Source organism: Trichosurus vulpecula, chromosome 3 (genome assembly GCF_011100635.1).
Source record: "Trichosurus vulpecula isolate mTriVul1 chromosome 3, mTriVul1.pri, whole genome shotgun sequence".
Taxonomy (NCBI): Eukaryota; Metazoa; Chordata; class Mammalia; order Diprotodontia; family Phalangeridae; genus Trichosurus; species Trichosurus vulpecula.
This window is the reverse complement of record NC_050575.1, coordinates 114494688-114513024: the sequence shown is the minus strand read 5'-3', so window position 1 is coordinate 114513024 and position 18337 is coordinate 114494688. Positions and strand designations below refer to the sequence as shown.

At 46.4% G+C, this 18337-nt stretch overlaps 1 protein-coding gene across 1 annotated transcript in view; it reads left to right on the top strand.

Moving 5' to 3' along the window:
• Positions 1 to 18337, top strand: part of ANGPT4 (angiopoietin 4) — a 67754-nt gene that overhangs the window by 35867 nt on the left and 13550 nt on the right. Inside the window, exons 2-4 of the mRNA XM_036751699.1 lie at positions 9149 to 9304; positions 11531 to 11652; positions 13141 to 13373. Coding sequence (XP_036607594.1) covers positions 9149 to 9304; positions 11531 to 11652; positions 13141 to 13373 — 511 coding nt within the window. The remainder of the gene's footprint in view (positions 1 to 9148; positions 9305 to 11530; positions 11653 to 13140; positions 13374 to 18337) is intronic.

Sequence of the window (18337 nt, the reverse complement as noted above, 5' to 3'; positions counted from 1 at the left end):
GTGGGAAAGAACCCAGAACTGGGAGTAAGAGAACCTGAGCTTAAACCCCAGCTCTGCTCCTCACTATCCACGTGACCTTGGACAACTCAGTTAACCACTCTGTGTCTCAATTCCCCCATTAGAAAAGGAAGAGGTTGGATTAGGGGACCTCTGAGGTCATTTCCCACATCAGGTCTATATTGATGATCCTTTACCATGTCAGTTTTCCCATCATTCATTTCCTTCCCCTCTAACAATCTAGTAAAAGTTGAAATGTCCCTAAAGGTGTTAGGTGGTCTTGATCCTAGCTAGCCCCAATTCTTCTGATACCCCTTTGTCCCTGCCCTTTTTTCCCCCCTTTCTCTATTCTCTATCTCTCTGGTCTCTATTTTCTACAGAATTCTCTATTTCTTTGTTCTCTGTCCTTTCTCTGGGGACCCCAGGTGACCACTTACAGCATCACAGCTTGGTATAAGGCAGTTCCCTTGTCTCACAATCCTGGCTCCCTAGTTTTCAGTTTCCTCATGTGTCATCCTCATGAGGAAGTTGGACTAGATAGCCTCTAGGATCCTTTTCAGCTCAAAATCAGTGATCCCAGGCCATGTGTAACTAACTCTCTGTCTGACTTCTCCTCTGTGGTATATAAAAAGTTAAGAGATTTCATTTGGGGATAATTAATATTTTATTAATTATTTATTTTATTGATTATTTATTTTATTAATAAAAGGATGGCCATTTGGCTATCTCCCATAAACCAAAGAAGATCATGGTGGCCTCTTGATGCTTATATGCCCTTGGAAGAGTTAGTGTTCTGGACAGAGGCAATCAATTCAGTTGGTTAACTATGAGAATAATGAATATTTAATGAAAGGTGGGCCTATTCTAATGAGGGACTGGAGGACCATGACTTTGATTATGTCACTCTTATTCCCAGACTACCCGCAGTCCGGCCATCTAGACAAAGAGTCTCTCCCAATCAGGACTTCCCCTGCCCCCCAACCCCAAGCCTGAGTAGAACATGATGGGCTTCTCCAGTTGGGTGAGGTCTGAGCAAGATTAAGGAGAAGTTTAAATCCAATCTCATTATCAGCCCTATTCTGCAGGGGCTGCTCTGACCTAGTAGAGAATGAGGAAATAGGAAGGGAAAAAATCCTGGCTCTCCACAATAGTAATTGGTTATTAATATAATGGAGAAATAATCATTTCTCTCACCTCTTTGACCTCAGTTTTCTAGGCACCAAAATGAAGCTGATGCTTACTAAACTCCCTTTCAGATGTCATAGCCAATGTTTGGGGTAATAAGGGCCCTTCCAGTTCTAATATTCTGTGTTCTGAGATCCTGTCTAGCTCTGATGATGTGTCCTAAGGAGCCTGTTGTCTCTAACATTCTCTGTTCTAAGGTCTCTCCAGCTCTGAATATCTCTACTTCACATTCTCCCTTCCCCCATATCTTGCCCAACACATGGTTGGGAAACCTCTCCCCTGGTCCTCTGGATCATCTCACTCATTAACAGGCTCTTGCTGTCTGGGCCTGTCCTTCTCCAGTACTTTCATTAGTGACACTTTCTTGCTTCATCTTTCTTTTTCCATTCCCCAAACAAAGACCCACGGTTTGTTCTCTTGGTGGCAGTGGTAGCTTCATGGGTTTTTGGGCCCGAGCCTCTCTCAACAAAACCTCTTTACTGTTTTGAAAGGAATTCACAAACCAGCTGGGTCCTGTGGCAAGGAAGGATGAAAGATCTGACCTTCCTATTGCCCAGCTTGCCTCTTCATTCCCCAAATTAAAGCACAGCCCCAGAGAGGCCAAGCCCCAAATCTGGAGGAGATCCAGTGAGAAATGTTCAGAAGACTAAGGTCCCTTCCAGCTTCTAAATCCAATGATTCACTCCCAGCCCAGGCTCAGAGCCTAGTGGCGCCCCTAAGAAACCTCAGTGTGTTTTGCATGGCAGCTGTGGTGTCCCCTCAAGGAATCTCCTGGGAGAAGGAACTCAAGACCAGTGTTTCTCAAACTGTGCTATAAGGAACCCTGAAATACCCAAGTTTGTTTTTATTGAATCTTCTGTTGTTTGCTAATAAGCATTAAAAATAATTATTTTAGATGACTTTATTACGGGGTTCCACCAAAGCTTTGTTTAAATTGAAGGGCTCTATCAGTGTGGACAAATTTGAGAACCATTTCTCTGGACCAAGAGCAGTTCATTTTCCTAGGATAAGTAAGGCTGGAAGGGAACTTGGTTCAGAGAATGGAACACAAAACATAAACTGTTAGACTAAAGACAGACCTTCAAGCATAGATTGTCCATTGTGACGAACCTGAGGAACCACCTAGCCAAACTCCCTTCTTTTGCAAAGGAAAGGAAGCTACACAAGGGAAAAATTACTTGACCCAAGTCACACAGTGGGTCAATGACAGAGTCAAGATTAGAGCACATTTCTCCAGGCTGCCAAACCTAGGCTCTTGCCATTGGATCACACTCCCTGTCCCTTCCAGAATAGTCCAGCCCTTACAATATTTATGGTGTCTCTCCCGTTAAATTGTGAGCTCCTGGCAGGCAAGGACAGTCTTCTTACCTTTCCTTGCATCCAGACTTAGGAGAGTATCTGACACATAGTAGGCAATTAATAAATGCTTATTGCCTAATTGACAAAGCAGAGGGGTGAGCTCTGAAATGCAGAGGAAATAACACTTCAAGGGAAACATTACAGGTGACAAAGCGCTTCCCCAACTTCTGTCTCATTTGAATTTGACTACCCCCATGGGAGGAGGGAGGCAGGGATTGAGACTCCCTTTTTACAGAGAAAGAAACTGAGGCTCAGAAAGTGATTAGATCTGTTAGATAGGGATTAGGCTGTCACAGAAGCCATAGAGAGGATTGTTGTATAGGATAGGAGGTTGGACTAGACACTGTCCCAGTTCTAAAATTTGGTAACTTAGCCAAGGGCATCCAGCATATTCATGAAAGGTCAAAACCAGACCAAAAGCAGTAATGAGGTGAGGTTCATCAAGGTGATATCCAATTTGCTTCATAGAGACTCTTGTCTTCCCTGAGCCTCAGTTTCCCTGATGAGTAAGCTTGAACCGGGTGATTGTTGAAAGCCTTTCCAGCTCCAGTCTATGTCTAAGGTCACAGAATCCCTGGATTGGAGAGGTAGAAGGGACCTCACGGAGCATCTAGCACAACCTTAAAGGAATCCAATGACATGCCCAAGGAGTGGTCCTGCAGCCTCTGCTCAAAGAGCCCCAAAGAAGGGGAAATCCCCACCTCTCCCAGCTCATTCCACTTTTAGACAGCTCAGATTGATAGGATGTCTTTCCTTACATCCAGCCTAAGATCTGTCTCTTTGCAGCTTCCTCCTCTTACTCCTGGTTCTACCCTCTGGGGCCAAACAGAAAAGTCCAGTCACTCCCCCACACGACAGCCCTTCAAGTACTTGAACACAGCTGTCAGTCTGGAGTCTTCTCATGGATAAACCTTCCTGGTTCCTTCAGCTAATCCTCATATGACATGGACTCCAGACCTTCAAGACCATCCTGGTTAGCTTCCTCTTTATATTCCCTCCCTTACCAATGTCATTCTTAAACTATAGTGCCCAGAACTCAACACAAGACTGACAAAGAGGTCTGAGGGGAGCTGGTCCTGGTCTGCTTTATCACTCTACATTCTGTTCTAAGGGCCCTTCCAGCTCTGACATTCTATGGAAGGCAGAGAAATTCCAGCTTCACCTTGTCTTATATTCTCCTCCCCCCAGTCCCAACTTGATAGGAGAGAAGAAGCCAACAGATCCTCTAGCTGTGGTTTGAAGGGCACGGGGGAAGGCCTGGATCCCAGATTGACTTGAGGATGAGATAGGTCTCCTCTCCTCCAACTGGTGACCCCAGCTCCCTCCCAAGTCATTCTAACAGGTCTCTGTCTATTCTCCTGAGTTCCATACACCAGCAGGGCTGAGGTTGGGTGGGAGGAAAGATGGAAGAGTCCAGGGAGTATTATGGGTCCCTGGTCCTTCCCTTTCATTCCTGTGGTGTGGCGGCTGCTGTGGAGTGTGGAATGATGCCTCCCAGCTGTGTGCATGTGTTGGAGGGCAGGGTGAGGAGGAAGGAGGAGAGGAGGCAGCCTTCCATTCTGTCTTTTATCCTGTTCCCAAGCACAGCTGGTGACCTGCACTTGCAGCTGGGAGACGGGGCCAGCAGTCTCCTTGGGCAAATGATAAAAGCTATCTGGGCCAGCCCTCCATCTTAAGGAAACTCCGTGTCCTGTGGGGCTGGCTCCCTGTTCTATTCCTTTCTATTCTCAAGCAGAGGTAGGGTTTCAGGTAGCTTTGCATTAGACAAGGGTCTTGGTACTGTAGCTCATATTGTGGAAAGAACCCTGGAATTGGAGTCAGAAAGCCTAGGTTTGAGCCTGACTTTGTAGCTGTGGGCTTGGATGGACTGCCCCACCCATCTCTCTCCAGACTGGTTTCCTCACCTATATAATAGCTGTAATAATGCTGGCACTATTTATCTCAAGGACTGGTTATGTGGAAAGTATTTCAGAAATCTGAAAGTTAGTTGTAATTGTTTTTGCTTTAGGGTGGAGGTTTCTTTCTTTCTTCCTTCCTTCCTTTCTTCCTTTCTTCCTTTCTTTCTTTCTTTCTTCCTTTCTTTCCTTCTTTCTTCCTTTCTTTCTTTCCTTCCTTCCTTCCTTCTTTCTTTTTCCTTCCTTCTTCCTTCTCTTCCTTCCTTTCTTTCTTTCTTTCTTTCTTTATTTATTTCTTCCTTCCTTCCTTCCTTCCTTCCTTTCTTCCTTTCTTTCTTTCTTTCTTTCTGTCTTTCTTTCTTTCTTTCTTTCTTTCTTTCTTTCTTTCTTTCCTTCCTTCTTTCTTTCTTTCTGTCTTTCTTTTTTTTTTTTGACTGAGACGGAGATTTCTTTGTTGTAGAAACTCCCAATGAAGAGACTTCTTCCCCCAGCACAGACCAGCACTGGCTCTGCCACTCAGAGCCTTAGAGTTTTCTGGGGCACAGAGAGAGTAAGTGACATGGGAAGATCACTCAGCTAGTACATGTCAGAGGCAGTGTTCGATCCCAGGATCCCAGGTCTTCCTAGCACAGTGCCTGACGCGTAGTAGGTGTTTCACAAATGCTCGCTGATTACCTGATTGAGATTTCTTCTTTATCCATGATGGCTTTCCTGAGTTGTTATTGCCATTATTATAATTATCACAGACCCTTGACCTGAAGGTGGTACCACAGAAACATGATTCTGTGCACCAAAAACCTCCATCCCTAGCAGCACCCCCAGACCTGCTGAGCCCCAAAGCAAGCACCCTGTTCTCCCAGAGACAGAGAGAACTTGATAAGCCATGTTCCCAATTAGTGGCGGTAGCCCCTGTATGCGGGGGTGATTTCTTCAGAGGCTATGGTTCTGCTAATCCTTCTGTCTACTGGACCAGCACAGAGTAATGCCAGGATTCTACATGACCTCAACAACCTCAGGAAACCAGTAAGAGGGTAAAGGGGGAAGGTGGTCACTAGGGACAGGGGGCAGCTACCTGTTTAGAATCCTTAGAGTCCTTCAATGTTCAACTCGGGTGCTATCGCCAAACAGAAATCTGTCCTGATCCTCCTAGCTCTCTTCCTCCTTGTCAAGTTATCATGTATATACTTTCCTCCTTACATGTGTGTGTATATATATATATGTGTGTGTGTGTGTATACTCACATACACAAATATATATACATGCATACATATACCTAAATATATATACGTATGTAAGCTCCTAGAGGAGCTTATTATCCATATACATGTACATGTATGCATAAACCTTAGAGGAGCATCCTGTACATATACTCCCAGATATGTATATGTGTGTATTTATATGTATGTACATATATGTGCATATGATAAGCTCCTCTACAGTTTGTTTGTCTTTGTATGCTCGGTATGCCTTAGGCGCAGTAGGATCATGGAGTCAGCACTAGAAGGATCTCAGAGGACCTCCTCTACTCCCACCCCCTCATTTATTAGTAGCACTGCCTTGGTATTGCCAAGGAGATTGAGATGCTGGAGATGGAGGCCTATTGGTTTTCAGGTATGAGTCTCCTAGCCTTTCTCCCTTTCTTGATTCCATTGGGAATCTGCCCTAACCTGGGATGGAAGGACAGGGGATGATGTGATTCATGACCCTGCTCTCTTAGCCTTGAGGAACATGAGTAGCTGAAGCCATGTGAGAGTGGAGGGACGAAGTACTGTCACCAGAGCGGCCCACAGAAGCAGGAGAGAGGAGAGGAGCCACCATGACAAGAAGTGTATTTAGATACCAAGAGAGCAGAAGTTGCAGAGAGCAGTGCCAGGCATGAGAGATGGATTTACAATGATAGCATTTTGCCAGAGTGCTTCTATGGTTGGGGGCTCAGAGCTGAAGAAAAATTATTGATTTAAAAAAAAAAAAACAACAACTTCCCAGAGCAAAGAATAAGAGAGAAAACGTACTTCTTCTCTTTTAGTACTGAAAAGTTGCTAGTCAGGCTGGGAGCACTCTAGCTAACTGGGATGGTATTACAGGCAGGGTTTATGCTATCTTGCCTTTTTTTGCTTTTACATTTTTACTTATTTTATAGCATTCTCTTCTTTTTAAATTTTGAGTTCCAAATTCTGTCCCTCCCTCTCATCCCATCCCCAACCCACAAAGAAGGCAAGGAATATGGTATCAACTATATATGTGATATCATGCAAAACATTTCCATATTAGCCATACTTGTCTTTAAAGCAAGAAAAAGAAAGTGAGAAAATTATACTTGAACTTGGCCTTGGAATTCATTACTTTTTTCGCTTGAGGTGGATAGCATTTTTTCATGAGTCCTTTGGAATTGTCTTGGATTACTATATTGATCAGAATAGCCAGATCTTTCACAGTTGATCATTACAACATTGCTGTTACTGTGCACTTCACTTTGCATCAGTTCATACAGGTCTTGCATGTTTTTCTGAAATCCCCCCCTCACCCTGTGTCATTTCTTATAGCACAATAGTACTTCATCATAATCATATGCTACAACTTTCCAGTTTGGTTCTAAAGGAAAACTTTAGGGGAAGAGCTGAAGGAGAGACTGGAAAAAGAGTCACATGAGGGGGGTGGCCAAGGGAGTCACTGGAAGCATTATCCTCACAAATGTAAGGATGAGGGTGGGAGAGAATGATTAACCCTGCTCTCTTGCAGAGCAGACCTCTACCCCACTAAACTGAAGGCCAAGGAGGTTAGGTTGACTTGCTAAAGGCCCTCTTGGAAAACTCAAAGTGAATGCACCCTGAAGGTCAGGGGCTTAAGCCCCAACAGTGCATCTAGGAAGAAGTGGAGCATGGATCCTTTGTGGTTCCTTCTCACGGTCCACTTGAGCACTTCGTAACAGGAAGGTGAAAACTACATAACAACACATCAGTTAGCAGTGAAGCAGGACAAAACTTACCACCCTATTCCTTCTCCCACTCTCTGTGGTCTCCCACTAAGGTTCTCTCCAGTGGTGGAGCTGGCTCAAAGTTATTCTAAGGAGCCAGTTGTTAAAATTTCAGAGCATTTACACTTCAGAAATAAAAAATGCTACAAATCAGGACTTGATTTATTACTTTATTGATTGTCTAGATGTCAGAAAGTGATGGAGAAAATGTCAATAAAGCAGATTAAATTTAAAAGTGTGGTGAATACCATTTGTGGGGGGGGGGGCAGCGGGGAGAGACAGTCATTAAACATTTACCATCACACCTTGGTTCTACCCCAGGTAGGTCCATCAGCTTATATTCTCTCCTCAGAAATTTTAACATTGGTGTCCCCAGAGGCCAGCCGTGGGTCAGGCTCTCAAGCTTGGGTAGCCCTACTCAGATAAATTATAGTTACAAGAGTTCATATTGCTTTTCTATAGCACTTTGCAATCTACAGAGTACTTTCTTTACATCTGCTCTATGAGGCAAATAGTGCAGAAATTATCCTCCCCGTTTTATAGATGGGGAAAGTAAGAGTCAGAAAAGTTGTTTTTGTCCACAATTGTCCAAGTTGTTGTTCAGTCATCTCAGACTCTCCGTGACCCCATTTGGGGTTTTCCTTGGGTAAGACATGGGAGTGGTTTGCCATTTCCTTCTCCAGCTCATTTTACAAGTGAGGAAACTGAGGCAAACAGGGTTAAGTGACTTGCCCAAGGTCACACAGTCAGCAAGTGTCTGAGGCTGGATTTGAATTCAGATCTTCCTGATTCCAGGCCCAGCATTCTATTCACTGAGCCACCTAGCTGCTTGTGCCCAGTTACATGACTAAAGAAGTGATACAGATGGAATTTTAAACCCCGTCTTGCTTCTAAGTTCTTGCTCTTTCCACTGTAATTGTCTGCCTATCCTTAATAAATAAAATGATATCCTCGATAAATAAGATATATTTAAAATTAACCATTATGCTTGTTTTACCAGGGAATCCCCAAACTCTTTCAACATGTGAGACTCCCTTTCCTAAGCTAGACTCTCCCTAGGAGCACAGGCCACGAACTGAAAATCCAAAGGCCTGCTCACAGGCAGATTTCAGAAAAACCTGGAAAGACTTACATGAACTGATGCTGAGGGAAGTGAGCAGAACCAGGAGAACACTGTACACAGTAACAGCAACATTGTGAGATGATCAACTCTGATAGACTTAGCTCTTCCCAACAATACAATGACATAAAACAATTTCAAAAGACTCATGATGGAAAATGCCATCCACCTCCAGAGAAAGAACTATGGAGTCTGAATGCAAATCGAAGCAGACTGTTTTCTCTCTTTTTTTTCCTTCTTGTGGTTTTTCCCTTTCATTCTGATTCTTCTTTCACAACATGACTAATGTGGAAATATATTTAGTATGATTGTACGTTATAGCCTATATCATCAGATTGCATGCTGTCTTGGGGAAGGAGGAGGGGAGGGAGAGAGGGAGAAAAAAATTTGGAACTCAAAATCTTGTAAAAGTGAATGTTGGGAAAAAATGAAGTCATTATCCTGAAAACAACAGCAGAAACAAAAACAAAGGCCTGCTCACTCCTCCTTTGGATCAATTCTCCAGGACAAGATCCTTTCCTGTCCCCGTAGTGGGCAATCTCCACTGGGTGTATGCTAACGGCACGGCTGAACCCAGCCCTCTGCCATGACCCAGTCACTGTGTTCTTTTGCTTTCAGCTGGAGAGCTACATCCAGATGAATATGAAGTCAGAGATGGTTCAGATCCAACAGAATGTGGTCCAGAACCAGACAGCCACCATGCTTGAGCTTGGCACCAACCTGCTCAACCAGACAGCCCAACAAACAAGGAAACTCACCGATGTGGAAGCCCAGGTATGGGACTCGAGACGGGAGGATTGAGGGCAGACAGACAAGACATGGAGACACACCCAGAGGGGCATCTAGTAGGTGAGGTTGAGAATGAGGATGGGGAAGAAGAGTGGAGGTGATACTGGGAGAGACTGGGGAGAATGAAAAAGAGAGGGGGAAAGTCTGAAAGACCTAGGAGCATGGGACAAGTCAGAGTTCAAAGTATTCCAGTGATGCAATGGAAGCCCCATCCTTGCCTTCTCCCTGAGCTTAACCAAGCTCTTCCCCAGGATTCTTAGCCCCCACCTAAGGTCATGGCACCTGTGAATGTAAAATTAAAAGACCTGAATTTTAATCCCTGCTATGCTCTTTGTGACTTGGAATCACTAGATACTAAACTTAGAACTGAAAGGGAACTACCTCAGAGGCCTTCTTACCCAACCCTCTTCATTTTACAGGCAAAGAAACTGAGGCCCAGGACTTGCCCAAGAGCATAGAGATAGTAAGCATCAGAGGCCTCAGTTTTTCCAACTGTAAAAGCAAAAGGTTAGAGCAGATGATCTCTAATGCCCCTTCCAGCTCTAAATCCCACAGTAGCTACAGGGGTCAATGGTATATCTAAGACCATGGTGGAAAATCGGCAGGAGAGGTATGGCTGTGAGAAAGTGGGGAACATGGCCATTTTCACCAGTCCTCTTCTCCTGCCCGTTGTCCTAGCAGTCCTTCAGAGAAAGGCAGCTTTTAGGCTTAGAGGTCTGTGGTTTAAAAGACAGGGAATCGTTGTGGAGAAAAGCATAGGCAGCCCCTACTGTCAGCAAATGAGGCAGGTCAGGGAGGCTGTTTGAAGCCAGATCACATTAAAACTTGGAGATACCTTAGAAAGCATAACATAGAAGCCCCTCATTCTACAGATGGGGGAAACTGAGACTCAGATAGGGGAAAGACTTGCTCAAGATCACACAGAAAGTCAGTGTTAGATTCAAAACTCCAACCAAGGTCTCCTGGCTCCCAGAACTCCTAAGGTTTGCTCCAAACCAACCTTTCTTCTTCCCCTCCACGTTCATTCCTGAATCAGTCTTCTGACTTTTGTGACTCCCCCTACCTCCTTCACTATGACTGCTGAGAGCCTAGGGTTTGGTCCATTTGGGATCCGGTTGGCTTTGTCCTGTTCCACAGACAGCCCCCTTCACCAAAACCAGCTATCTCACTGATACGGGCATTGGTCATAAGGGGGACAAAAGAGTGAGGGAGACCCTCTGCCGGCCATCCCTGATGCTGGGAGTGACCAAGGGTTCAGAAGAATTCTCCTATAGGAAGGAGGGCTTTTGGTGTGGAGGGGCTGGTGTGGAAGGACAACAGAGTTAGGCAGGGGCTACTAGTTTCAGGGCCCCACCCCACATACCACCCACCATTCTTGGCCCCTCCTCAGGTCAACCTAATTTAATTGGCCCTTGGGAAGTTTTGGAGTCCAAGCTGGGCACACCCATAAGGTAGCAGGGACACAATGAGGTACCAAGACAAACCCTTTGGGCCCAGAGCAGAGAATCAGCCTCAGTGGTAGGGCAAGTTATAGGCAGAGCCTAGAGTCAGAAGTCAGGAAGCCTAGAATCCAAACTCAGTCATTGTACCCTCTGGGACCTTGGGCAAGTCACCTCCCCCTGCTGAGAGAGAAGAGCGGGTAGTGATGGAAAGAGTCCTGGACAGGGCATTAGGAGACCTGGCTCTGAGTCCCAGTTGACCAAAGAGGCCTTTGGCAATATCTCCTGTCCTCAAAAGTGCAGTGTACGTATCAAAGATTATTACTATTAAACTCTCTGCCCCTCCTCATCTAAAGCATAGATTTGGGGCTTTCAGAGCTGGAAGAAACCTTAGAGATCATCTAACCCAAAGATCCCAGGTAAGAAAATTATGGCCTAGATTAGGGCTAAAGTAATGACTGATCCCAGGTCACACCCTGTCTCACAGGGGTGTTGTAAGATTCAAATAAAATAACACATGGAAAGTGCATTGGAACTGTGAATCCCTATACAAATGAAAGGAATTATCACTATTAACCTCTTTGGACCTCAGTTTCCCCTTCTGTCAAATGGGCAGAATAATCTTTCTGACCTGACTGCCAGGACAATTGCCAGAACTAAGGTCAGGCATAGGAAGAACTTCCCTTGCAAAGGCCCCTAGGTCTGCTGACAGAGAGCACAGTGAGGTCACCAAGGAAGCTACAAGTGGGCTTCCCCTCTGTCCCCTGCACAGGTACTGAACCAGACATCCAGGATTGAGCTCCAGTTACTTGAGAACTCACTGTCCACCAACAAGCTAGAGAAGCAGCTGCTCCTGCAGACAAATGAAATCCACAAACTGCAGAATCGGAACAGGTACAAAGCCAGAGAGAAAGGGAGGGAACCTGAGCAGTGGGACAGGCATTCAGTGGGCTGGCCTGCCCAGCCTGTGCGACCAGGGAATCCAGGAGAGGAGATAGAGAGAGATGGAGACAGAGACAGAGATGGAGACAGGGACAGAGATAGAAATAGAGATAGAGACAGAGACAGAGATAGAGACAGAGGAGATAAAGACAGAGATAGAGATGGAGATAAAGACAGAGAAAGAGACAGAGATAAAAACAGAGATAGAGACAGAGATAGAGATGGAGATAGAGAAAGAGAGACAGAGATAGAGACAGAGATGGAGATAAAGACAGAGAAAGAGACAGAGTTACAGAGATAGAGATAGAGACAGAGATAAAGAGAGATAGAGACAGACAGAGACAGAGATAGAGACAGAGATGGACACAGAGACAGAGAAAGAGATAGAAACAGAGACAGGGACAGAGATAAAGAGAGAGACAAAGATAGAAATAGAGACAGAGACAGAGATAGAGATAGAGACAGATGGAGATGCAGACAGAGAAAGAGACAGACAGAGATCCAGAGATGGAGATAGAGACAGAGATAAAGGCAGAGATAGAGACAGAGATGGAGACAGAGACAGAGGAGATAGAGACAGAGAAAGAGATAGAAACAGAGACAGGGACAGAGATAGGGATAGAGATAGAGAGACAAAGATAGAAATAGAGACAGAGACAGAGATAGAGGTAGGGATAGAGATTGAGGTAGAAATAGAGATCACTGGCCTTAGAGTCAGGGGACCCCAGGTGGTGCAATGGATAGAGCCTAAGACTTGGAATCAGGAAGACCTAAGCTCAACTCCTACCTCAGACTCTTACTAGTTGTACGACCTTGAGCAAGTCACTTAATAGCTCTGTGCCTCAGTTTCCTCACCTGTAAAATGGGGGTGATAATAGCACCTACCCGACAAGGTTGCTATGAGGACCAAATGAGTTAACCTGTGTAAAGCACTGTGCAAACCCTGAAGAACTATAGGGATGCCAGCTATCATTACTGACTCCCAGTGAGACTTTGGGCAGGCCGCAGGGCATGTACCCCCTCTCTCACCATCAAGGCATCATCTTTGGCTCCCAGCTGCCTCCTCCCTACCCCCGTGTAGGGTGCTGGTTGTGAGTAGGGTCTTCCGAAGGGAAACTGAAGCAAACTCCAGGGTACTGGCCGCTCAATCCATCCCAACTTTGTGTGGGCCTAAATCCTAAACTTCTTTGCAGTCATAGGATGTCAGAGCTGGAAAGGCCCATAGAACACAGGATGTTATGAACGTAGCACACACGATGTTAGAATGGAATGGCCCCTAGAGCACGTTAACCTCAGATCCAGAAGGAAGCTCAGTGAGTAGCATCCGGTCCCAACGTCATCTTATAGCCAGGCTCCCCCAGTAGAGGGTGGTAGACCCTGGCTCCCCAACAGAGGCTTCCTGTGGCTCCTCTGCCCACCCTGTGTGTTCCTTCTGGGCAGCGTGTTAGAGACACGAGTGCGGGCCATGGAAAGCAAGCACCAGAGCGAGCTGGAGGGCATCCGGGGCGAGAGGGAGAAGCTCCGGCGCCTGGTGAATCGTCAGAGCAGCACGCTGGAGGGCCTGGAGAGGAGCCTGCATGCTGCCAACAGCAACACCAGCCTCCTTCAGAGGCAGCAGCGGCAGCTCCTGGACTCCGTGCAGCGCCTGGTTCACATTGTCTCCAGCGGCAAAGGTGAGGCTGCCTGAGGACTGCAGGGAAGAGAAGCCCGGGGGAGTCCTCAGGGGTTTGAACTACACCTGCTAGATGATATTCCATACTTGAGTTCTGTAATTCTTAAAAGTCCAGTTCTGCTTGGGTAAGTCCTTGACCTGGAACAAGTTACTCTGAGCCTCGGTTTTGTCTTGTCAAATGGGCACAATAACCATTAGAACGGAAGCATGAGCTATTGACCTGGAAAAGCCCTTAGAGATCATTTATGCCAACCCCCTCATTTTTCAAACCGTGGTCCAAAGGGAAGGGACTCTCCCAAAGTTGCATGGAAAGATGGAAGCAAAGAAGTCGCCACTTGACAGAAAGGGTCAGAGGGCCCTAACAGGTCAAAACATTTGTCCAATGTCACCAAGCTCTAGGTTTCTAGCTCTTCCTGAGCCCTGGGGCTGCCCTTGGCAAAATCCGGGAACTATCATTTCCCCCACCTCTCAACCACTCCCTCCAGGCTCTTTGCTTCTTAATAGAACCCTCTGGGGGCAGCTAGGTGGAGTAGTGGAGAAAGCATGGGCTTGGAGTCAGGAAGACCTGAGTCCAAATCCGGCCTCAGACACTTACCAGCTGGGTGACCCTGAGCTAGTCACTTAACCCTGTTGGCCTCAGTTTCCTCATCTGTAAAATGAGCTGGAGAAGGAAATGGCAAACCATTCCTGTATCTGTGCCAAAAAAACTCCAAATGGGGCCACAAATGGGGACACAACTGAAATGACTGAACAGCAAGTAACCTCTGGCTGGGAGGCTAAAAAGCAGAGAAACACTGATGTTGGAATTTGGGCAGTGTGGTGCAGTCTCCGATTGCTATTGGGAATCAGGATACCTGTGTTCTATTGCTGGCTTTATATAACAAATAACTTGCCTTGTGGACCTTGGAAAAGTCACTTTCCCTCTGGGGCTTTAGTTTTTCCACCAGATCTCTAATGTCCCTTCCGGCTCTGACATTCTTTGTTCTCTGAGATACACCAGGTATAGGGGATCCTGCCAGCACTGTCCCTACCTTCCCAGCATTCCCTGGGGCCAGCATTGGTGAGCATAGCCTACAACCAGAGAAACCAGAAAGGCAAGGAACTGAATTTTGTCCTGGGGGTTAGAAGAGCAGGGTGCATGGGGTCTTCCAGCAGAGCTGCCCAAACCACAAGGCATAATTGCACGAGGGGATTCTGTGAAGCCCTGGACCTGGAGCTCTTTAAATGGATCTCAGGTGTGGCTGTCCTACCCAGGGCACCATGCCCAGGCCTCACATCTCTCCCAGCCCAGACTCCAGCTGCAGGCACTCTGCAGGGCAGGCCTCCAGGAGGCAAGGCAGCCTCACCTGATTGATGTTAGGGGGAAGGATGGGGAAGCCCTTAGAAGAAGTGGGATTTCTTACCACCTCAGAACTCCTTACCCAAGAAACTCCCACAACACTGCCCCTTCCCACTGATCCATGTCTCTCTTTTGTTCCTATTGTTTGTAGCTCTGCCCAACAGAACCTAGGAGATCTCTGGTTCCCAGCCCAGTACACAGTCAGACTGACCCACGGGGAAACAGAGCATATGCCCATTCTCTGAGGAAGGCCTCTACTATTCTGTTGTTCAGTCAATGCATAAAATGAGCAACCATTATGTATGGACCTCCATGTATTAAGTATGGTGGGTGGAAAGAAAAGAAAGATCCAATCTCCTGCTCAGGGGTTCCTTTTTGTGTGTGATCTCAAGTCATTCCCTCTCAGAGACTCAGTTTCCTTTTCTGTAAAGTGGAACTAATGGTTCAAATCCCTGATCTGTTGCTTGTCCTGCTTCCTTCCTTCCTTGGGGTTTCCTCAGTTACCTAATCTGAAAAATCAGGGGGTTGGTCTAGATAACATCTAGAGTCTCTTCTCAGCCCTGTGGATAGAGTCCCATGCCTGGAGTCAGGAAGACTCATTTTCCTCAGTTCAAATCTGGCCTCAGACACTTCGTAGCTGTGTGACCCTGGACAAGTCACTTACCCCTGTTTGCCTCAGTTTGCCTCAGTTTGCTTATCTGTAAAATGAGCTGGAGAAGGAAATGGCAGACCACCCCAGTATCTTTGCCGAGAAAACCCCAAATGGGGTCATGAGTAGGCAAGACTGAAAAAACTGAACAAGAGTCCCTTCTGGCTCTAAATCTACATCACTAACGGGAGAAAATCCACCAAAGGGGGATAATTGAGGTAGCCAAAAATCTGAGTGCGATTTTAAACTGTGAAAGCTTAAAACTACACCGAGACTTTGGCCACATGCTGTATTTGCAACACTAACAAGACGTATTGATTAAGCCGGCAAGCTGTGTGCCTGGCCCTTTGTTGGCTTAGATGATCTCTGTGGGGCCTATCAGTTACAGTAGTCTTCAATGGGCTGGTTCTGTTGGATCAGCTTAGAGGTGACCTGGCCCTGCCTCATTTTACAGAAGAAAAAAATTAGGTCCTAAGTGGTCCCAAGACATGTCCACAGTCCCATAGGTATTGAGCATCAGAGACCTTAGGATACCCCAGAATGACCCCCTGACTTCTCATCTGTGGGTGGAACAAGAATACTTTATGTGCTCTGCGAGTTATGTGCAACTCTCGGACCCTTCCCCCCACCCCACTCCTCCAGGGGAGCAGTCAAAAGCACAAAGCCCCAGCCCCTCAGCTCATTGGCCAGACTACCCGTCAGTTGTAGGCCATCACCCCTGTCTGTCTTGAGATCCCGCCAAGCCTCAGAGGAGCCAGAGTTTGGGTAGTCTCCTAGCCAAAGCCACCTCTGAGATTACAATAAACAAATAGTTTGGGGGTAGAAGTTGTTAACATTCCCCACTTGTTTGTTTTTAAATGCTGTGTCATTCACCCAGTGGGGATCCCCAGGAGCCAGATCCACCATGTTATTTCTCAGTTGCTGAATGGAAAATAGCTCAGTATGATCTGGGCTCCTCCAGGACAGATAGAGACATCGTGGGCCCTTCTCTGCTTTTCCAGCTCACCCCTCCCCATCCTGAGAGTTGTACAAACTGGGGTCCATGGAGCAGGGGCCACCAGTGACAGACAAGAATGGAGGGAAGGAAGGAACAAGAATTCATTAAGCACCTACTGTGTGTCAGGCACTGGAGCTTTACAATTACCTCCTTTGAGCCTCACAGAAGCCCTGGGAGGTTGGTGCTGTTATGATCTCCATTTTACAGTTAAGGAAACTGAGGCAAACAAAGATTAACAAGAAAGTTACATGACTTGGGCTGCACAAGAGGAGGCAGAAAGGTACAAAATAATAGCTTTGTATTCAGAGGAACCGGCTTCAAATCCCACCTTGGGTATTTACTACCTGCAACATCATCATCATCATTCTAGCTGTGTATTATACTACCTGTGAAAGTCACTTAGCCTCCATGGGCCTCAGTTTCCTCATCTAAAAATGAGAGGGATGAACTGTGTGGTCTCTGAGGTCTCTTCCAGCCCTAGCTCTATGATCATATAATGCTGGGATAGAAAAGCATTCAGTCCTCAAAGGAACGAGATGATAACGGATGACTGCAGGCACGAGGCAGGCAGATGAGAGGATCGCTGAGGACAGGGGACCGGGATCTTTGAGAAGACCTTGTCTCTGCAGTCCTGAGGGAACAGGACTTCTCGAAGTGGATTCAGGTCACGTTCAGACTGACTCAGCAGGATGTCACAGAACCTTAGATCATAGAACATGTGAGCTGGAAACTAGCCATTCCAGTGCCTACATAAAGGACCAAAAACCGTGACTCCGGGAAGTCAGGGATGATGGGGGGAGGTGGAGGATGATAAATAGCTAGCATTTACATAGCCGTTTAAGGTCTGCCCAGGGCTTAATGTATGTTCTCAAGACCTCCTGCTAGCTCCCACCAGGATCCTACCTGCCACACTGCCCCTTGGAAGTGAGCCCGGGACCATGGAATGGGCCCATGAGGGCTGGCGCTCACCAGAGGACAAGAGGGAAGGAAGAGGGGAAAGGACTGGTGTCATCCGATATCTTTCTCCTCTTCACTAACTGTTCTTACTAACTGGGTGTTAAACTCAGTTGTTTCTACTTATTGAAGTGCTTTCTAAATTTCAGCATCCTAAGGAAAAGCTCCATTGTCCTCTTTCTGTTACACCTCAGCATAAAACAGAAAAGTGGTAGATCTTTAAGGGACCTCAGAACATACAACATTAGAACTGGAAGAGATTTTAGAACGTAGAATACTGGAGCTGGAAAGAACATTAGAGACCATGGAGCCAAGCCTTCAGTTTACAGAGAAAAGAGACTGACCCAAGCTCACACGGCAAGTTAGTGGTAGGGCCACAATTTCTGCCTCCCACATGTGTGGGAGGCACCAGTGTGATCTGATGGAGGGGGAAAAAACAGACACAAGATTTGGAATTCAAGGACCTGGGTTCAAATACTGACTCAACTCTTTACTGCTTGTGTGACCTTGGACAAGTCACTTATCTCTGAACCTCAATTTTTTTCCTCTGAAAAGTGTGTGTGTTGGGGAGAGGCGGACTAGATGACCTCTAAGGTCCCTTCCAGCCCCAAATCTATGATCCTAGGACCCATCACTCAGAGGTGCCATTTGGATCTTAGAGAGGAAACAACATGGTGGGAGAGGACCCAGGTGTGACCTTCTCCTGTGGGAGCCTGTGGGTGTGTATCCATAGGATAGAATGGGAGGTTGGCAGTAGCTGGAGGTTGTGGAGACTATCTGGAGTTTTAGGGATCCCCCAAGCCAGGGTGGGGGAAAGAGCATCAGCCTGGGACCCTGGTTCTAGCCCTAACTCACCACTAATTGGCTGTGACCTGGGACAATTTATCTTCCCTTTTCCAAAGCCTCAGTTCTCCTATGTATAAAATGGGGGTGTTAGTCCTCACCCTGCAGTCCTCACCTAACTGCTGTGAGGATCACAGGAGATGCATTTGTGAAGGATGACGCAGGTATAAGAGAGGGCCCTCC